Source organism: Xenopus laevis, chromosome 7S (assembly GCF_017654675.1).
Source record: "Xenopus laevis strain J_2021 chromosome 7S, Xenopus_laevis_v10.1, whole genome shotgun sequence".
Lineage (NCBI taxonomy): Eukaryota > Metazoa > Chordata > Amphibia > Anura > Pipidae > Xenopus > Xenopus laevis.
The window spans coordinates 59,711,270-59,734,228 of NC_054384.1; the positions used below are offsets into that span (position 1 = coordinate 59,711,270).

Genomic DNA, 22,959 nt, shown 5'->3' on the forward strand with positions numbered 1-22,959 from the left:
ACCTGCCGAATTGCTGTTTTAGCCTATGGGGTACCTCCTAGAACCTATTTGGAGTCAATTGGTATACTTTGAAAAATCAAATTATTTTTTTGGAAAAACATTGAATCATACAATTCAAATGTGCTATTACTTCGATTTGTACGATTCAATTCGAACAAATATGGACCTATTCACCCGAAAAAAAACTTCAATATTTTTTTTTTTATTACATTTCGATTGGTCTTTTTTCATTCGAATTTCAAAGTTATGGGAGTTCAAAAAAACTCCCATTACTTCGAAAATCGACCCTTGATAAATCTGCCCCTAGAGGAAAATGGAGTTGGTCAAAGTACCTCTGAATTTAATTGCTTCTATGAGCTAAATAATAGGAAATATTGATTAGATTTTGTCTGCCAGATTTTACCTGACCCACAAAATATTGTCAAGCAGCATGAAATTTTGTGAGAACCTTTAATAAAATTTGATTGCCCCTGCTGAATGCTCACTGGTGAATCTGTAGAAATATGTAGAGGTGTGGGACAAATCCAAGGCAGCAACCGGACCGCAACAACTTCCCTACTGGGGACAGCGGCACACAACATGCCTCGGGCAGCGCCCTTTGTCAATGCTCACTGGTGCTTGCTGGGAAGTAACTCTAAGCAGTTGTAATTTTCTGCTAAGAGGAGCACTGGTTTAGATGTAACGTGTAAGTGATAACAGTTTGGAATAGGATCACTTTGGGGAAGAGATTAAATTATTCTTTCTGCCATTACTGTAAACCCGTAGGCAGATATTAATGGAGTACAAACCATGTTATTTTGACTGCAAAAACTACTGGTGAAAACAGTAGTGCTGGTGATCCCTTTAGTTTCCCATGGTTCACTTGCCAAGTTGCTGACCCATTATTCCCACTCTTTTAAGGAGCCAGTTTATCCACATGCTGCTGCAGGCATAAATAAAGAGCCACATTACTTTCAGAACTGACATTAGAAAGAAACTAGGCTTATTTATTTATACATTTTCAAACACTGTTATACATGCACATGTAATCACCCTCTCTCCTTCTTTTGTTAAGTTACTATTTGGAGTTAAAATTAGTTTGTGAGATTCCCCCCCCCCTGAAAAATGTAACCAGCATTTTTTTTTTTTTTTTACACATTCAAATTAAGGGGCAGATTTATCAAAATGTGAGATCAGGTTTGATAAATAGCCTTCTAAAAATCCCATAGAACATGGGTGAGCTTTTATTTATTAAAATATGAAGGCACATTTTGATAAATCTGCCCCTAATTGTATTTGTGCAAAAATAGTAGAACTCTCATTTTAATTCTACAACAAAATGTGGAAAAATCCAAGGGAGTTTAACCACATATTCAAGTAACTGTACAGTTTTATTTGAGCCAGGTCAAGAGTAGTAAAAGCATTAGGTTGTCTAGTATTTACTAAGCAATACAAACATTTGCTATCAAAATTCATTAATGCTGTAATGTCCCTTACAAGCCTTACAAAGTCCTTAAAAAATGTTTTGTGTGTTTTGCAGAGCCTTAACGGATTTGAGGAAGGAGTAGAATTTCTTCCTGCTACAAACTCCAAGAAAGTTGAGAAAACTGGGCCTAAGAAGAAACTAGCTATATTTGGAGTGGTGATTGGTGCAGCACTCATCTCTCTCACTATTGGTCTATTAGTTTGGCACTTTGCATGTACGTATATACTATTGCATGTGTTCAACTCCTCTGTCACTGTTACACTTTAGCATGTTAAGGGCAATGGCAAGCTGGCCATTTTCTCAGTCCAGCTACGGGTATTTCACTTGGCAGGCAACAAAGTTCTCTCATTCCTCATTTAAAGGAGAATTAAAGCCCCAATGAAAGCCCCATCAACTACACCCCCCCATATTCTCCCTCTCCCCACTTCCTCCCTACATAGTACATTAGTGCAAAAAGTGTCCCCAAATGTCACTCACTTCTCCATGCAGAGCTCTAAGGTGCCATCTTCCGCATCTTTGGTTTTCTTCGGGAAGGGACCACTGACACTGAGCTATTTGGCAAATGCGCAGTTGTAGCCAGTCCAGTATTCGCGCCAACTGTCCATGCACATGAAAGCCATCAGTTGCCGAAGGGAAGAGGATACTAAGAAAACCGAGAGACAATATTTGTGTGTATATATAGATATGTGTGTGTGTGTTAATGATTAACTTTTCTTGAGACAAGTCTGATCTGAGCATAATTGCACAGCAGATTATGGTCTTTATTTAAGTCTTTTGTTTGTCTACCTGCAAATGAAGGAAGACAACACCTACAGAAGGTTGACAGAGGTTTGTCACCCTGAAAATCATTTTTCTTGACAGCAGTCTTGTTGCAACATCTTCGTAAAAGTACTTTCATGTACTAAAAATAACACAAACGTTTTATTATAAACATCACCGCACACTTGCTCAAAGCACAGGAATAACTACATTTGTGGCAAAACCTTGTTATTGGAATTGTCTAATTTTACTACTTTACATTTTTCCATCTGCTTCAAAGTTTGGCCTTGGTTTCACCCTTAAATGTGATGTCTAGTGCATGTTTTTGACTGATATTAAGTTCAACTATTAACTGCGATAGGAACCACTGTCTTTATAATGAATACAGAAATGCTCATAATGTAATTATAATAAAGTCTGAACCATTTGTTTCACCCACAAGATAATGTCCACCGTTACTACCAGCTTCTTGCAAATTATGTTAAACTGCCTAAGTGGAGAATTAAAGGAGAGAAATAGCATAACTAAATACCCCTTTAATCTTGTAGGATTATGTATGGTGCTGGTTTTACTCTGGGCTAAAGTTATCTTTAAAGGGGAACTACTGTAGAAATTACAATGTAATATAAGCTTCAGCATACCAAAATAAGAAACTTTCTAAATTCAATCAATTAAAAAATCTGTACTGTTTATGAAAAAAATCAAGTTTATCTTCACTATCCCTCTCTGCATCTGTTTCTCTTCATTCTCTCTTCATGCAGCAGTTAGGTGTCTGATGTTCATTGACAGTTAGATCCAATATGTCTTATGGGGGGGGGGCTCCTTTTGCCTAGAAGATGTATTAGAGCTCACTCTATTAAAATCACCAGACATCATGTCTCATGAATTTGTGCAAAAGGTAGTTATTTTGTTTGTACTGGAAACAGTTATTTGAGCTCTAATACATCTGCTAGGAAAGGGAGTTGAATGGAGAGTGAAGGAAACAATCCAAAGATGAGGACAGTGTTAGAGTTACTGTGCTTTTTACTTTATTTTAAACATGTTTGGATAAATGTTGTTAATGTCAATTTTCTCTTGTTTTTGTTGTCGTTTCAACATATCTCTCTAAACAACATATTCACAAACTGACTTTCTTTCACCCAAAAATGAAAAGAAGGTTGAGTTGGAATTTTGGCAGATTTCTGTTAATATGGAGATTGTATATACGCTACATGACTTTTACTACAAAAAAATTGCTTTTCTACAGTTGCGAATGCCTCGAGTCTTTAGAAATCTTTAAAATTTAGTTGGAGATATCTCACTTTTTTCCAAGTGTTTCCATGTTAAATGGAGTTTCAGGGGAGCATGTTTTAAGAAGAAAAGCTCCCAAATAATTGCTATTGCAGATAGTCCGTGTCATAGAGCACATTATATGGTATAGTATCTTCTAACCAGTATCTTACACAATGCATAGTTTACACAGTGGCATTTTTTCACCTAAAGCAATGTTGTTTCTGACTATTAATTTTCTGTCACGATTATTTAGACCGCAACGCACCAATACACAAACTCTACACAGGCTATTTGACAATTGCAAATACCCAGTTCATTGACGCATATGAAAACTCAACAACACCAGAATTTGCAGATCTCTCTGCTAAGGTCATCAATACGGTAAATATATTGATCTTCTTTGTCTTCAAAATTAAATATAATAGCTTCATTGTCCAGGACACTCATTTTCATATAGCATTATTAAAGGAACAAAGAATGAAAGTGCTTTAAAGTAATAACTGGTAAAACTGCTGTGTTTGCTTCAGAAACACTACTAGTGTTTATATAAATAAGCTGCTGTGTAGCAATCCTGCATTTGTATAAGTGCTGTGGTCTTGGTTTGGGTGGAAATGGAAATGCCCTTGGAGAACCAACACAGGAATGTGTTAATATGTTAAAAAAGCCAAAATTGCTGAAATCCTTGTTTAGATTTCACCTATAATTTGTGGGAACACCTACTCAAAAGATCTGAATTTTGAAGGGCAAGTCAACCCCAAAATAAAAATTTACTTGGTAAAAGAAAACATAAGTAACTTTCCAAATATATTTTTTAAACATTTTCAGTGCTTTTAACTTTTTATTTTTTGTTAAATCAATTGCTGTTGAAAGCATCATTTGCTTAACTCCTGGTTGTTCCTTTTTAAACAATGTTGCAAAAGCCTAAGTTCCCCAGCAAAACAAGCCTGTTTATCAGCTGGCTTGTTTCAAAGTCTGAGCCATCAGGGTAGAGAATCGAAAGGGACAGCTATAAACCACTTTTAATTGTAATACGTGTACAAATAACTTAAAAACCATAGACAATTGGTAATGAATGTTGCAAAGTTGCTTAGAATTTTATTTCATTCTGTAAAAAAAGATATCAACAAAATAAATACTCATTAAATACTAATGCTTTGCCATCTATCATCATCTTCCTTTACTCTGTGATCTGCCTCCACTGATGACAAGCTTAACTCTCCTTCATGTCTGCCCCCATTGGCAGAGAGAGTTTTTTTTTGGGGGGGAGATGTTGTTAGCTTTAAGCATTATTAAACAAGCATATTCTGTTTTGTTGTTTGAAATTGTGCTTTCTTTCCACTTACAGCTCCAAACTGTATATAATGGAAATAAAGACATAGCACCCTATCTCCAACAGTGCAGTATCAGTGCATTTAGGTAAGTTCTTAAAAATATCCATGGTGTCATAAATAAATTAACAGAAATGATTCCTTTCCTTCCTCATCCAAAAAATAGGTGCTAAAGTGCCTATGGAAGAACATATTTGGTAGAATGTACTCCTGGCCCTATTATGTTAGGTCATAATAGAGGGCTATTAAGCTCTCCCTACAGGTTTTCAAGCTGGTCTGATAGATGGACGACTTTCTGGCATGCAGTTGACAGCTTTGCTTTGTAGGGTTGCGACAGAAAATCCCTGAATGTGGAAATAGTTAGTTTGAGTGGTTTTGAGTAACGTTCCTGCTAATATTACTTAATAGCATTATGCGCTCTTAGCCCTGAGTTTTTGGCAACATTTTAATGTCCGTGTTGAAGCTGGGATTGTTTTTTCCAACTATATACCTATATAAAAAACATTCTACAGTGAGTGCAAGTTAATGCAGAATGCAATGCAATAATGCATCTAAAACACACATATATGCTGTTATGGGATTTCATATGTAGAAATCAATTTTCCAAAATGTTCAGAAATACACAGTCTAGTAGGAGCAAACTGTATGTATTGGGCCAGATAATTCTCATACAGCAAGCTGAGGCCCAGGTTATATTAAAATGATGATGTCACCATGAAAATCCTTTTGGAGGGCCACATTTGTCCCACAGGCCTTCAGTTGGTCTAAATATTTTTTTTTCTTTTTTCCACTCTGCAGTGAAGGGAATGGTAATAACGTTATTGGATATTACTGGTCTGAATTTTCTGTGCCTGCTTTCCGCGAGGCAGCCTTTGAGAAAGCCATATCAGAATTCAAACTCCCAAGTGTGGACCCACGTCGGAGAACATTTGCCGTGGATTCTATTGTAGCATACTGTAAGCATTGTCAATATATTTCTGTTCTCTGCTAGTTCACAAATGAATTCACAGTAATTAAGTATGGTAAATCGATGCCATAGTGACATGATTCAAATTAACAATAATCGTAACATAATCAAAATGGAGAGGTAAACAATGCAGGGGATACAAAATATAAAAAAAAATACACTGGAGTTATTTATAAATTCATGTTAGTGTTTTTAAAACATGCTCCCCATAAACTCCATTTAACATGCAAACACTTGGGAAAAAAGTGAGATCTCCAATTAAATTCTAAAGATTTATAAAGACTCTAAAGGAGGAATTCACAACTGTAGAAATAGCTCTTATTTTTTGAGTAAAACTCGTGGCATATATACAATCTCCATATTCACAGAAGTCTGCCCAAATTCCAACTCCACCTTCATTTTTGGATGAAAGAAAGACAGTTTGTGAATATGTTGTTTATAATAATATGTAGAAACAACAACAAAAACAAACAAACAAATAGAAAATTTACATTATTAGCAACAATTTATCCAAACACATTTAAAATAATGTAAAAAGCACTGTAACTCTTCCCACTGTCCTCATTTCCTTCACTCTCTATTCAACTTCCTTTCCTAGCATATGTAATAGAGCTCTCCTGAGTCCAGTGCTACCTTCTGTATAATTCAGGGTTCTACAAACCGACAAAAGAGGGGGGGTAGCTCCCACATTGTAAATCACAACATATCAGTCAGAGAAGAGTATGCAGCCCAACCCGTTTCAGCATGTCCCTGAGGAAGTCGGAAGCTGGATGAAACTGATTTGTCTGAATACACTTCTTTGACCATGAGGTCAGATGAGCTGATCTTGCAACAAATGTTTGTAAGTGAAGTTACTCCCCCACACACACACATCTCGCCATTACCACAACACCTAGAGTCTGGACCCAATGTTCTCGAAAAAAGGCCCCATCAGTCACACCTCTGGCTTTCCGTTGTGAGTTGGAGTAATTCCAACCACCCCCATTTTCGCAACTTTCTTCACTGGTCGAACCAAGGAATGAAATACCCACCCATCCCACTGGATAAATCTAATATCCATGATTAAACTCAATTATGAAGCATTGCATTGGCTACAAATTTGTATGGCGTCCTTGGTGGGAACCAGCCCCTGGTGCACACCCTAGGAAAATGACCATTCCATTGACTGAAATATCCCATCTGCATCTGTAACTCTTACTGCAAGTCTGTTGTAATTAAATGATTACTGTAAATTTATGGAATAAATTTAGATCAAACCAGTGAGACATTTTGATTAAAAAATGTGTTTACTGTGTTTTGTTTATAATAAAATAAATACATCTTAAAAATAAAAAAAAACAATGTTTGCGGGCAGTGATTTTTCTTAACATAAAAGGGACTATTCTTTATTTAATTTTGACTGTATGAACTTGTTTATTTTTACAGCTACAGATCCTCAGACTACTCGTATTTTTAGAAACAGTAAGTTCTTAACCATATGTACGCATACACTACTTAAACTGCTTCAAATCATAAATATAATAAAGGTAACACATGGGGGGTTGCGTGGGAATTTAAAAGAAGCAAGGTGCACATTTTTTTGTTTCAGCTCACAGTGGGCTTACAAAAAATATTCTCCAAACAGAATTTAAATGTTCTGCCCTTGACAACTTGTTGTGGCTGGAGTTTGTCCTTGCGTGAAGCTGGGTTGAAGTGTGGTAAAGTGATGATATTAATTTGCACACCAGCCAGTTGGAGTATAGTTCCATCTCCAGTTCCGATGCATGTCAGTGTCAGAAAAGCATACAGCTTTGTACTAACCAGCTTACTGTCTAATGGTATTTCCTGAAGTGGAAGGGATAGGGCCACAGGCTTTAGGGATAGTGCCACTAGTCTTGATAGGAATACATTAGTAGATTAACATCTGCTTTATTATATTTGATGATTATATTTATAATTATTATAATATTCTATTTGATGTTTTATTTCCTTTTTTTTGCCAATGTGTCCCATAGGCAGCTGTGCGTACTTTCTACACTCCAGTGATGGAGCTGTGGCAAAATTTTCTTCTCCTGGGTTCCCTGATTCACCATATCCACGGAATGCTAGATGTTTGTGGACTCTGCGTGCAAACGCTGGGCAAATAATACATCTTCATTTTAAAACTTTTAAAATGGAGAAATGCAAAATCAATGGAGGGGATTTTGTGATGGTGTATGACTCTCTCAGCCCAATGGAGCCTCGAGCTCAGATAAGGTCAGTGTCCCATGTATCTTGGTTATATATCACTATTACGGTAGCAATGGAACTTTCCCCTTGTCTAAAACGTTTCCATTACTATTTCTTAACTACTTCTAACTTTTTTTTTTTTAACAAACCAAAGTCGTCTTAATAAGATTGCACAAATTTTGTTAAATGCAGTCCAGTGTGGGAATACCAGATCTGATTATTCCCACTACTTTCCATTGATTGTCTGCCAGTTTTAGGGTATACTCTGAATTTGACTGGTAACCCATGTCTTACATCAGTGTGTGGCAGCCTGTTTGCTATCGCAGTTTCTTCTTTAGTTTTAGTCAGCATATGACTGCACAGGTTTCTATCCTACCTTAGTGTTACAATAATTTTTTTTTTTTTGCTTCACATTCAATTGAATTAGACATTTCATAGGTGTTTTTGTAAGTACAGTGAATAAAGAATTTTTTTTCTTGTCTTTTAGGCTGTGTGGAATTTACCCTCCATCCTACAATCTTACCTTCTTTTCATCATCGAATGTGATGTTGGTCACACTGGTTACAGATAATGTAGGGAAATTTCCAGGCTTCCTAGCCGAGTTCAGGCAGCTTCCAAAAAAGTCACGTAAGAAAGACCTTTTCTAGTTTGTTTTAAAATGTTATTCATGGGGCTGCATCAAGAATAACAGACAGCAGGGAAAGAAGAAATTAACTTGAAAAGCTTTGTTGAATAGATTAACAAAATATATACATGACTTAATATTAAAATTAACATTACACTTTTTTGCTGCTAAATAATTAGTTATCCCCAGAGGCAGTAGAACTTAGATAAACCTGGCATTTGTAAAATTGTAAACCAGCACATTATTATAGATACTGAGTATAGCATTGCAATCAAAGAAGGTGGGCTACTAAAATCTAAGGGGCATATTTATTATGCAGTGTAAAACAAAATTTGCAGAAAAACTGTGTAAAAAGCTTTGCATGGTGTGTGTAATTTTATGCCATGAGAATGACAGATTTGCCGCCGTTATTTTACATTGCTTCTGGTAGAAGTCATTCTAAGAAAAAAAATACGCTGTTTTTTACACAAAGTAGCTTGCCTATGTGTGGTGTATTATTCCAACATTTTTTTACACAGCATAATAAATATTCCCCTAAACGTGTTCCTCCTCAAATCTGTAAGTGCTGGTGTTGCACTTAAAAATAAAAATAGGTTCTGTTGCTAAGATTACCTTTCAATCTTACTAAATGGGAATGGGTAATGAGATGAGTCAGGGGGTAGCATTATGAGGGGATGCGAAGGAGTGTCTGTGTTATATCTATTACTGTGCAGACCTAGATTTGTTTAGGAAAATTCCCTTTATTTATTTGTTTACTATTGTGCATCATGTCAACTGGCTTATTTACATTGTCCTGCTTTTGGTGATTATCGTGTAGTATATGACGTTCACTATTTGGCCATGTATTTTTTTTTTTGGTACTTCAGAGTTTGACTAAACACAGTTAATCTGCAGATCTAGTGTGCAATTTACGGTTCCCCCCTCCTTTTCCTTTCTGTCTGCAGTTCTTGGTGCAATATATATTTTAAAAGGGATGCCAAACTAACAATCTTGTGTTCCTATTGTGTATACTGTATGCCTATATGTACCCTTTAGGAAGATGAAATACAAAGGAAACAAACATTTGGTTGCTATTTCCTTCTCCATGCACCCAATTCTTTGAAATGTCTTTCATTCAGGAACAGTGTAGCAGATAATACATGCAAGAAAGTATTTATAGGATATTAGACTCTTGATAATGTTTGTTCATATATTTATTATCCCTTTTATACAGTTTGTGGAGGACATATCAGAGATGCCACTGGGGTTATTACCTCCCCTTACTTCCCAGCATATTATCCTCCCAAAACAGAATGTATTTGGGATATACAGGTATATATCTAATATCTACTGGGCTGACGCTCTACTGTTTTGGTTTTTTTTTTATCATGACACAATATCAAATTTGTACCCTTCTAATATTTTAAGTTGTCCTCTTGTGTGATAATCAAATAGAGAATTATGCTACTGATATTTCTGTTGTCCCTATAGGTGCAACGTAGGAGCAATTGGTTTGTAGCATTATAAAGCTTTTAGATTTAGGCTGCTCATGCATGATAGAATGTGAGGGTATAATCAGGTAGATCAGTTACAAGGACTGCACTGCTTACTTTCTTTACATTTGTTTACATTTAATTTACCCTTAGATAAAATCCAATGGAATACACATATCCTCGTCCTTTTATTGTTACTTTTTTCCAAATTAACGTAGCAACTATGCATTGATTTGAAATAGGAGATTGGAATATGAATAGTAGAGGGCCTGAATAGATAGGTAAGTAAAAAGTAGCAATAACAATACATTTGTAGCCTTAAAGGGAAAACCTAGTCGGCGCAAACCGCCCACCCTCCCTCCTCCCCCCTGGCCTACCCGTCCCGCTGGGCAAATGCCCCTAACTTGTTACTTACCCTTCTGCGCAGGTCCAGTCCAGGGAGTTCACCGACGACATCTTCTTCCACGCGATCTTCTTCCTGCTTTGAACGGCGCATGCGCAGTAGGATCATTTCGGCGGTACAATCTACTGCGCATGCGCGTGACTTTTGGCGCATGCGCAGTAGATCCGTACCGGCGAAATGATCCTACTGCGCATGCGCCAAAACGCCATTCACAGCAGGAAGAAGATTGTGTGGAAGAAGATGTCGTCGGTGAACTCCCTGGACTGGACCTGCGCAGAAGGGTAAGTAACAAGTTTGGGGCATTTGCCCAGCGGGACGGGTAGGCCAGGGGGGAGGAAGGAGGGTGGGCAACAAACAGGAGGGGGGTAGGGGGTTTGCGCCGACTAGGTTTCCTTCCCCTTTAAGGAGCATTTTGTTTTTTAGATGGGGTCAGTGACCCCCATTTGAAAGCTGGGGAGATTCAGAAGACAAAGGCAAATGATTAAATAACTATAAATAATGAAGACCAATTCAAATATGCTTAGAATTGGCCATTCTATAACATACTAAAAGTTAATTTAAAGGTGGACCACCCTTTAATTACACTAGCTTCTCTTTCCTTCACTTCCATTGAAGTCCACACCATAATCTCTCTAGGTATTGCAGTTATATATATCTATCATACCAACGGTCTCTCTTCTACCATTTTAGGTAACATTATTACTTGACTTCATCTCTGTTTTGCACACCAGCTCTTATTCTAGGTAAATTCAGCATTCCCGTTAACAATTGTATTTCTCCAGATACCTCTAAACTCTAAATAAAAGCTTAGTGGACTGACCAGAGGTCACATTCATCTCATATTTTTATCTTTCTGCTTCTCTACTAACTTCACTTATCTTCCCACCTACAGTATCTCTTACTTTCATGACACTTTCTACAGTTTCATCACACTCACATTTCAAAAATGCAGAAATCTTAGTTTAGTTAACCGATTACAACTCAGCAGTAGTGATGGGCGAATTTGCGCCGTTTCGCTTCGCCGAAAAATTTGCGAATTTCGCGCGAAATTCTCGAAACGGCGAAAAATTCGTGAAACGGCGCCCGTTTTTTACGCGAATTTTCGCGAATTTATTCGCTGGCGGCGAATCGCGCAAATTCGCCGCGAATTCGCGCCTGGCGAATAAATTCGCCCATCACTACTCAGCAGCAGCCAGGGCTTTTGCTGCCATAAGGCAAGTTGAGAAATTCTGCTCAGGCAGCAGCTCCTGGTAACTTTATGAGCCGAAGTTCCAGGGCGGCATTGGAAAGAAGCAGCAAGAAGCCCTGAAACGCTGCTGGCAGCAGCACATCCAATCACTCATATTCATAACCTATGCTTTGTGTACATACAATATACAAAGCCATGAGCTCAACCAGACTTCTTCTACTTCAGGTTCATGTTTTCTGCTACAAAACTCCACTCTCAATAGCTAAACCTCTACAGTTCTCTTCTTTAAATTCCTCTCTATCATCTAAACCCAAATGCTTATATGGCTCATTTAGCACCCTATTGCCCCCTCATACCTCTTCCACCCATTAATATAACTTGGCTGCCCCCCACAACAGACCATCAGCAACAGAACAATAGGCAGCTAACCAGTTAGGAACTACCTAAGACCTCTGTTGAAGGATTAGTGTGCATTGCTAAATTATTTTTCCTGCTTGGGTGCTATTCTCATGTTTACAAGAGCATGACTTGGGTCGTATTGAAGTACAATGAGAAGGGGAGAAACAATAGCTGATTCAAAGCATTTATATCTGGAAGTGCTGGCTCTTTCTCAAAACTCAGAATCAGTCACAATGCATTGAGATAGCTGCCTCCACACTAATATTACAGCTAAAAAAATACATTTGTTGGTCCAAGAATTTTTTTTTAAATGGTAGAGTGATTTATTTGCAATGTAAACAGTATAATTTAGAAATAAAAAGTAAAACATAAATATCATAACAAAATCCCTTTTTATATAATATACAATATAAATGAATATTGCACAGATGATTGTATACAGGATTTATTTTTTTTGTTCATGCTTTTTAATATTATATAATTTTATACTATTTACTTCTGTAGGTCCCTGGCAAAAAATTTGTCAAATTGCGGTTTAATATGTTCTACTTGGCAGAGCCGGGTGTGCCTGTTACTAAATGTACAAAAGACTTTGTGGAGATTGAAGGTCAAAAGTGAGTAAAAAACGACCCTGCTATTTTTACTCTGTAACCTTGCTTGTTAAATTATTGTAAGACCCCAGTTTGTTATAAATTGATATAAAGTGCTGTATAACTTGCTGGTGCGACATTACTATTGATGATAAAGATGATGATGAAGAAGAACCCTCCATATGCTATACCATAGTATCATTTAAAGTATCAAAGCAACCTTTCTGTTGTAGCTCCATAGATGCTAGTATATCCATAGCCATTTAGAGAGGTATTTTTCTCAAACGTCATATAAAAAGGGTAAATATTTCTTTATTGTAATATCACTTAGTTCATATGTGTTGACAAAACACAGCTGCCCACAAAATTAGCCCCTAGCTTCACAAAACCCAATTAGGCCCAAAAAATCTACCTTTTGACAATGGCCTCCTTTTCCTTCCTTATTGTGTTTTTATATGTGTCTTTATATACATTCTATTACATTATATCTAAAATAGGGATGCAACGAATCCACTATTTTGGATTCGGCCGAACCCCTGAATCCTTTGTGAAAGATTAGGCTGATTACCAAACCGAATCTGAGTCATAATTTGAATATGCAAATTAGAGTCCCGGCCGAAGTATTCGCCAGAATCCTGCTGAAAAAGGCAGAGTCCTGCCCGATTCCCGAACCGAATCCTGGATTCGGTGCATCCCTAATCTAAAAATGTTTTACAGTGCCCTACCAACCAGGTGCAGCTACATTACATTTCCAGTACATTTGTAATTTCACCGAACAGAACCAATAGAAACATTTTTATAAACCCCTTTCTTCCTTTGAAGCACTGGGATCTTTATTTCTTTTATTCTTCAAGGACTTCGTAATAATTGAATGCATTTTGCATGATGATATTTTGAGGAAATATGTAACAGGAAGAGAGGAGCAAAGAGTATATATATGGACAAAATACATTTTAAAAAATATTCAGATTTGTTTCATCATATCTTTTACCTGCAGGGTATTAATATTTTTATCAGATAATGGTGAGATATGATGATAAAATGAATAAGCAAGACAGAGCTATATGGATAAAATAAATGCCAAACATTTCCCATATATTTTCCCATTTCACTTACCTGAGGGAAAATGGAGGAATTAGGCAGCATGTTTTCTCCCTATTTGGGCTATGGAGTCCTACTACGCATAATGCATATGTCTATTATTTTTACCTGGTATAATATTTAAGCCATATTTTTATTTTATTATCCAGATATTGTGGGGAGCGGAAAGTTTTTGTTGTTTCAAACAACAGCAGCAAAATTTCTGTTCGTTTTGTCTCTGACCAGTCATATGCTGATACAGGGTTTACAGCGGACTACCTGTCCTATGAACCTCGAAATCGTAAGTAGAGCTATTTGAACATCTGCACCTTTTTTTGTATGTATAACTTTAGTATACGTACTACTAGGTTACACTGCACTGTAAAAAATGGACAGTATAGAAAAATACACACAGAAGACATGATAAGCATAAATCAGTATAAATATGTAATTTGCTCAAAGACATGTCAGAAGGGAATTTCTGCCCCATAGAGGTTCTCATACAGGTTCTGAGTTTGTTTTTGTAGAGGTTTAGAGGCAAAATATTGGACGATTTAAAGTTTAAAAGACTATGTACTTTTTATGGTTGAACAAGTCTGGATGCAGTTACATCCTTTCAGACCATGATTTGCTAGATTTTTATCAGTGCTTCCCTGTTGCCACCTTACTAAGTGATATAATTTTACTGACAAGGATGAAGATAATATTGAAATAGAAACTTCCTGTTCAGTATCTGTATATTTCAAATAATAACTACAAATCTCTTAATTTCTTTTTTTAATTATTTTGTTTTCGGGTTAAATATAGCATGTCCAGACCAATTCACTTGCAAGACTGGTCGCTGCATCAGACTGGACCAGAAGTGTGATGGATGGAATGACTGCGAAGACTTCAGTGATGAAAAGAAATGCAGTAAGTATCCATGTCTTTATGAGCATGTTAAAATGTAATTGTTCAAAGGTTAAATAAATGCAGCATCTTCCATTGTCTTATGGGTTTTTATGTTTAACTGACAATTCATACCATCTTTTGATCTCAGAAATCTTACTTTAAGCAGTGGTTTACCTTTAAATTAAATTTTAGTATGATATAATGATATAGATATTTATACTCTGACTATTTGCAGCTATTTTTATTTTTTGTGTTTTTTTAAATTATTTAGTAACTCTCCCATGGAACTTCAGATATCTGATTACTAGCGTCCAGTTTAAAAACCATGTAGTGGTTTAAATAAGAAATGGGAATATTAATAGCAGAGGGCCTAAATACAAAGAGAAGTAATAAACAGTAGCAATATCAATGCAATTGTAGACTTGCAAAGCACAAGTTGATAGGATATCGATAGGACGTTCTATAGCTTACCTAAATCAAATAGATCAATCAATGGACAGTACAAGTCTTGGTACTGTCTGTTTTGGCTTTGTAATTACTTACACTAGTGTTGTCCAGCGTCTGTGGTACCGTAGGCCATGATTTTTCTGGCCAGTGTTGACCACTGTCCCTCTCCAGCCGTTTGTATGAGGTGTGAGGTGGGAACAGGTAAACAATGTGGGCAGTTTCAGTCCCGGTCTGAGGTGTGAACAGTATAGGGCTTTAGGGGTGTGAACAATTGAGGTGTTACAGGTATGAACAATGCAGGAGTTTACAGTCTGAATTTGAGCTGTAAATAATGCATGGGCCAGTTAATCTCAATACTGATACCTTTTAAATCTTACACAAGGTAAGGAATAACAGCAGGCAGACTTTAATGTGGGGGGCCACACAAGATGGGTCGCCGGCCACCAGTTGGACAGCCCTGACTTACAATATAAAGGAAAGCTCTATGAAGGTCTATATAAATGAATTGGTTTACTGAGAAAAAAAAATAGATGCCCTTTTCAATACAAGCAATATAACTATTACGTGCTGGTGTTAAAAAAAAAAAAAAAAAGGTTTTTGATCAAGTGAAGCTTGTGTTAAAACACACCTGGTATACATCTCTACTTGTGAATAGCTGCTTTATTTTGTCATGCACATGCAGTAGGATTCATTTTTTAAGAACATAGTACTAAGTTATTCTCACTTTTTTAGCATGCACAGCACAGCAGTTCCGCTGCACCGACAGTAAGCTCTGCAAGCCCAGTCACTTTGTCTGCGATGGAGTGAATGATTGTGGAGACAACAGTGATGAACTCTCATGCAGTAAGTACAATATTTTCTCTGTCCATTGCATCTTCTGAAAGTGTTCATGTTTACATGGAAATGACAGTCTCTAGCCTGGTTTGTAAGGGTCCCTTCCGAGTTTAAAGGCACAGTAAAATGAAAAAACTTTTATTTAAAATTGTAGCACAGTGTTACTCACAACATCACTTGGTCCACTCGGCCTTCAAACAGATTAACAGGTACTCAATAATGCCCCACACCACACTGGATTTATGAACCCAGTCTAGGCCTTTCAGTTGCACCACCTACTGGTTAAGTAGTCCGTCGTACGACCCTCCACTTTGCCCTGGCTAGGACTTTGTCTTGTGCCACCTCCCTACTTCAGTCAGCTTGACACCACGTCAATGCCCCCTATGACTTTTCTTGGTAGGAATTCCCATCACCTTGGCCTGGTCTGTCCACACTGTCCATATTCTCACACTTCCTAACTGTGTTTGAACCACGGCTGCTAAGCGACTCTCTCCTAGTTGGGGTGCCAGCTACCCATGCTAACTAGCCCTGTCTGGCTAAGGCACCTACTGCCTGTACTTTAAAAGGCCTGACTACCTATACCTGCAGGAACCGAAGACCACACCCTGGGCGGAACCCCTCATTTTATACCTTCCACCACCTGTCTCTATTTCCCTCTAGTGGTGAAGGGGAATACTACAACTGAACTATGTTTGTGTGCTGCCATCTAGTGGCAGTTTTTCCAAATTACAACTAACTCATGAATTCACCCATATTTCAAATACAATCCAAAATTCCCATACAGACACAATCAATCATCAGATAACATCCCAACCTACTTTTAGCATACATGACGGTTCACCCCCTTACAGGTTGACCAATTAATTCTGCCAGTTATATTTTCATACATGTAGAAAATAGTTTTGCTATGGTAATTTTTTCATGTTTCAGATCTTATATATATTTTCAATTTCCAAGTATGTAAAGTTCCTAGTGCTGGCAGTGGACTTTGTACTGTAAATGTACCCTACAAATAGAAATGTTAATACACATAAATTAAAATGATATGGTACATTGGCTCTGCTGTTCTCATCCTGCATTTTTTTTTGCAAGCTAAGATAAGTGGTTCTGCTCCCTTTCCAAGCTCCTTTAATCTGGACTAAAAAGTACATCTTTCCTTTTAAGGCAGGTGCATGGAGCAGAGCAGTGTTTACACAGCCCAAAAAATGTGAAAGCAGGCAATTTTTGGGCCAATCTCCACTCTGCTCCATGTATTTGCACTAAAGAGAAAGCTGTACATTTCTGTCCAAATCAACGGAGCTGAGAAAGCGGGCAGATTCATTCCTCTCAGCCTGCAAAAAAAAAAAAAATCACACTGAGAACAGTGAAACCAATGTTTCATGTTTCCTGGCCCTACTTTTAGAAATGTAAGGAGCAGCATAGCTTTAAAACTGTTTCCTCCCCTTAAAGGTGTAGTTAGCTTTGTTCCTCTGCTTTGTTATCTTACAGAATGCCCTAATAGCACCTTTAAATGTGGCAATGGCAAGTGCATTCCAGACTCACAAAAGTGTGACCGGACAGATAACTGTGGGGATGGCTCTGATGAAGCAGACTGTGGTCAGGGTAAGCAATATATCTATTGGATGTTCGCTTTGAAGGTCTGATGCCTGAGCTAAATTAAATGGTGGCCTTTATGTTTTTTATACTATATCCAAGTTCTCTGAGTTAAGCTTTCTTCTAAATATGTACCAAATTTAGATGTTGTTAATATACAGGAAACTATTATAAATATGCAGTATAGCTATTCCACAGCAGCATACCTGATTCTACAGGAAATTGGTGTATATAATGGCCTTTTAAGTTTGCATTGTCGGCCACATATTTAATATATGAGGATATTACTGAGCTGCCAGACTGAAACAACAGATACATTCAACTTTAAACTTAGATTTTGGAAAAACAGTAAAAAAATAAATAATGAAAGTAATTGAAAAAAGTATTTTTTTTCAAAATATTTTTATTAAACAAAAAGGAAAATATCAGCATAGAAGTGTACAGTATTTTTCACATTTGGTATAAGAGATCGCAATATACAAAAGAGAACAGTATTGCATAGGACACATATGAAAGTCTTCTCCTGTTAACAATCACTCATAAAGTGTTATCCCGCATCTGGAAATCAAATGACACAGTGTACACAATAATCTGGAAGTAATACAAAAATAAGAAACATAAAACTCAATACAGCTACACACACAAATGAGTTTCAGCACAGCAGAAGCAACATTCCAAATACAGGGCACTCTGAGCAGACATAACAAAGTGATATGCATAACATCCCAGATCGACATGGCTGGGTATATAAGAAAGGTAGCATGAGTGGCTAAATAACTCAACTAGAAAGTACCTCCTGGGCAACATCCCAAGTACCCCAAATGTTATTAAAGCGGTCGACCGTGTCATTACGTAAAACTGTTAAAAAGTCCATCCGTCTGACATAGCGGATCCGATTTAAGAACTCTTGTTCTGAAGGTCGGGATGACCCTTTCCACTTACTGGCTATGCAGCACCTAGCCGCTGACAGAATAGAATTTGCCAGTCTCTGCAGTGGAGTTTTAACGTTAGGTGTCGTATCCCCTAAGACAAATATAACCGGATCTTTAGGTACAGGTGTGGAAAGCACTTTGTCCAACCATTTACTCACAGAATCCCAGAAGCCTAAAATCATCGGGCATGACCAGAAAATATGTAAGATAGTGCCTTCCCCAATACTGCATCTCCAACAAGTGGGAGAAGAAGTTTGAGGAAACAGCTTGTTCAGCAGCGCTGGTGTATGATACCACCTCATTTGCAATTTGTATATATTTTCCTTGATAATAGTGCATATAGGACTTTTTGTTGCATTCTCCCACATTCTCTGCCATCTAGGCAAATCTATTTTACATTGCAGATCAGCCTCCCATCTTGTCATGTAAGCATAATTGAAAAAAGTCTTTATTTCTGGGGAACAATCTGAAAATAACTGAACTGAAAAAAGTGTTTGGAAGTTGAACAACCCTTTTAAGCCCCGATGTCCTATCATGGGTCAGTTTCAATTTGAGTAGTAAAACCTTTCTTCAGTTCAAGATTTTCCCTTATACTTCTGAGTTTCATGAACACATTTTTCTCATGGAATTGCATCTGGCTGATTATGTGATAGAGATACATTACTTGGGGTTAAAAGAAATGCTTGAGTTGTTAACCCAGTGTGCTCACACCAATCCTTGACCCCTTTGTGCTAACACTTTGCCTCTTTTTGTGTTTTGGAGCTTTTATTTACAATCTGGAATCTCATTTTTGGTGACAATACTTAATTTTGAAAAATGCCTTAAAGGGGTGGTTAACTTTCAAGTTAATTTCTAATGTGTCGTAGAATTTCTAGAATGTCCTATTACTAGCAACTTTGCAGTAGGTCTTTATTTTTTTGTCTTGCATTTTGTTTTACATCATTTGTTGTTGTTGTAGTCTTCTTCTGACTCTTTCCAGATTTCAAATGAGGTTCTCTGACCCTGGCAGGCAAAAACTATTGCTCTGTAACGCTTCCATTTTTTTGTTTACCTTTTATTATTTACCTTCCTATTCAGTCCCTATCCTATTGTTATTCCATTATCTCTTCAATTATCAAACCATTGCCTGGTTGCTAGGGTAAATAAGACTCTAGCAACCAGATTGCTGCTGAAATACCAAACTGGATTGATGCTGAACAGAAATGTTTATAAGAAAGTCATTAAAAATGAGGACCAATGACAAATTGTCTCAGAATACCAATATCTATATCATACTAAAAGTTAATTTAAAGATGAACGACCCCTTTAAATAATAATCTACAGCAGTGAAAATAAGTATTGAATACCCAACATGAAAAGTTGTGGTTAATAAGGGGTCCATAGGCAGAACTTTGCAGCAAAATTGGAAAATCCTATTGGACCCATTATTAACCACAACTTTTCATGTTGGATATTATGCTTCATTGGATGGAAGCAATGGTTATAGGTCTTTTACACTGAATCTACCGCAACTTGGTGTTTCTAAGTATTGAATATGTCAATGTTTTTCTCAGTAAATATATTTCTAATGGGGCTATTGACATGAAATTTACGTCAGAGGTCTGTAACAACCAAAGTAATCCACACATACAAAGAACGCAAAACAAAGAAGTCCATAAATGAAGTTATGTGGAATAAAGTGGAATAACACAGAGATTAAGTATCGAACACATGAAGAAAAGGAGGTGCAAAAAGGCATGGCAAGCCAAGAAACCTGCTGAAATCTGTCAGCATTTAGAAATGAATCCTGCCCCATATTAGTGGAAATATAAGATATCTGTCCTAATTGATCATTACCAAGGTATTACACCATAAGCATCTCATGATGGGGTAAAAGCAAAGAACTTTCTCAAGACCTTTGCAAGCTTATTGTTGCATACTGATGGGATTGGTTACAGACGTATTTCTAAGCTTTTGAATGTTCCTGTGAGCACTGTTGGTGCCATACCCCGGAAAGCACATCATTTCACCCTAAACCGGCGACAACCAGGTGCTCCTCCTAGAGGAGTCACAAGAAAAATCAGTAGAGTTGTCCAAGAGCCAAGGATCACTCATGGAGAGCTGCTGAAAGACCTTGAATTAGCAGGTACAGATGTTTCAAAGAAAACAATAAGTAATGCACTCAACTGACATTGCCTCTATGCATGCTCACCTCACAAGACTCCACTGCTAAAGAAAATGCTTGTTAAAGCTAGCCAATGATTTCCTGGGAGAATATAGTCTGATCAGATAAGACCAAAAATAACTCTTTGGATGTCATTGCACATGCCATGTTTGGAGGAGAAATGGCACTGCACATCACCCCAAAAACACTATACCAAAAGTGAAGTTTGGTGGGAACATCATGGTGTGGTGCTGTTTTTCAGCATATGGTACTGGCAGACTTCATTTAATTGAAGAAAGGAAGAATGTAAAAATGTACTGGGACATTCTTGATAAGAATCTGCTGCCATATACCAGGATGCTAAAGATGAAATGAGGGTGAAGATTTTAGCAAGACCATGCCAAACACACAGTCAAGAAAACTCTCAGAAAAAGAAAATAAAGCTGCTTGAATGGCCCAGTCATTCTCCTGAGTTGAATCCAATTGAAAATCTATGAAAAGAATAGAAGGTCGGAGTTCAGAAAAGAGGCTCCCCAAGTTTGTGTGGAAGAATGGGCCAAAATCACACTTGAGCAATGCATGCGACTAGTTTCTTCTAACAGTAGGCGTCTTGAAGCTGTCATTACCAACCAAGTATTAAGTACATTTCAGTAAGCCAGTTCAATACTTTATCCCTTGTCATTCCACATTACTACACATAGTTTAGTTTATGAACTTTTTGTTTGAGTTCTTTGTGTGTGTGGATTACCTGAGTTGTTACCAACATCTGGTGTAAAATTCATGTCAGTAGCCCCAATAGAAATATATTTACTGAGAAATAATTGACATGTTCAATACTTATTTTCCCTGCTGTATGTGATTGGAATCAAATGTGTCTACGATAATGTGACAGTATTAACTAGCTGTTGTACTAAGTGTCCATTAATTGTTTTCCAGTTCGAACCACTGTTTGTACAGAATATACCTACAAATGCAAGAACAACCAGTGCATAACTAAAAAGAACCCAGAATGTGATGGGGAAAATGACTGTATTGATGGCTCTGATGAGAACTCTGCTAAATGCAGTAAGTGATTAGTTTATATGCCCATCTTGAGTCTCTGAATCTTGTGTGTGCTATATACAGATATTGTATCTTGAAACCCCAGAGTTTGTAATATGGGAAGACCATTTCTGATTCAATCAATTTTAAGCAATTATTTTCTTTAATTTCCTTTTTCTTTGTAGTAGTTATACAGTACCATATACAGGTATGGGAACACTTATCCAAAAAAAAACTTTTTTTTTTACCAACCTGTTTATATAGTGCTCTGTTTCTGTATTTTTTTTTTTTTTTTTCAGATTGTGGTAAACGTCCATTCACAAAGAAATCAAGAATTATTGGTGGTGTGAATGCAGATCTTGGAGAGTTTCCCTGGCAGGTCAGCTTGCATGTAAAGGGCAGTAAACACACGTGTGGAGCCTCTCTGGCGTCCCCTACCACGTTGATTTCTGCTGCTCACTGCTTTCAGGATGATCATTCAATGAGGTAGGAGTCTTTTTCATATGTTTTAGACAAAAATCTAATGCTTACAAGTTGTGTTGTTATGCACTTCACACAAACCCTTAAGGCCCCATAGACGCAAAGATTTCTCTTGCGGAACGACCGATTTTAGTGAAGTCCGATCAATCCTTTGAAATTATCATGCAGTTAGTGGGATTCGAACGATCAAAAATCTTACGATTTTTCGGCCGACATCTGTCAGGAAATTGATCGGGCAGGTTAAAAAATCTTTATCGATCCCAGTGCAATCTATCTATGTTTGCAGGGCCAAGCAGGCAGCTACCCTTTGTTTTCCTGGCAAATTGGTCTTTTTAGTTGATGGACAATTTGTACGATCGTTCCGAGATAATCGTGGTCTCACGATAACGATCGGATCTTTTTAAAATCTCAACATCTATGGCCAGCTTTAGATAAATCTTCATATCTTCTGTGACAGATATATAGTTTATTAATAAAAGCTTTAGCAACCCCGCCTAGGCTGTATCAGGGAGAAAACATTAACTTTTATATAAAAAGTGTCAGTTATCTCTTGGTGCTTTGGATTCCTTCCACACTCAAGACATACAGACAGGTGTGGGATTTATCGTAGTCTTGGTGAGACTGTTGCCTTGGCTAAGGCACCCTACAGTTAGAAGTAAAGTCCTAAAATAAAAGTTTTTTTTTAAGTTCCCTAGAGCCTCTAGGCTAGATGCTACTGCTTCTATCAGGCTAATGACAAACCGGGCATTCTACACCTTTTAAGAAAATGACTTTGTCTTGCTGTCACACCCAAAGTTTTCTGGCTGACATCCATCTTGTGTGCACAGTGAACATGCAGTTA

At 37.3% G+C, this 22,959-nt stretch overlaps 1 protein-coding gene across 2 annotated transcripts in view; it reads left to right on the plus strand.

The window, feature by feature from the left end:
• st14.S (suppression of tumorigenicity 14 S homeolog) overlaps positions 1–22,959 on the plus strand; it is a 49,918-nt gene that overhangs the window by 19,198 nt on the left and 7,761 nt on the right. For both annotated transcript variants that reach the window (XM_018226984.2, NM_001094590.1), the window contains 15 exon segments: positions 1,520–1,679; positions 3,750–3,877; positions 4,842–4,912; positions 5,623–5,780; positions 7,217–7,252; positions 7,786–8,026; positions 8,487–8,626; positions 9,838–9,935; positions 12,592–12,701; positions 13,928–14,058; positions 14,565–14,669; positions 15,828–15,938; positions 17,418–17,531; positions 21,534–21,662; positions 21,938–22,124. In XM_018226984.2, the coding sequence (XP_018082473.2) occupies positions 1,520–1,679; positions 3,750–3,877; positions 4,842–4,912; positions 5,623–5,780; positions 7,217–7,252; positions 7,786–8,026; positions 8,487–8,626; positions 9,838–9,935; positions 12,592–12,701; positions 13,928–14,058; positions 14,565–14,669; positions 15,828–15,938; positions 17,418–17,531; positions 21,534–21,662; positions 21,938–22,124 (1,919 nt within the window).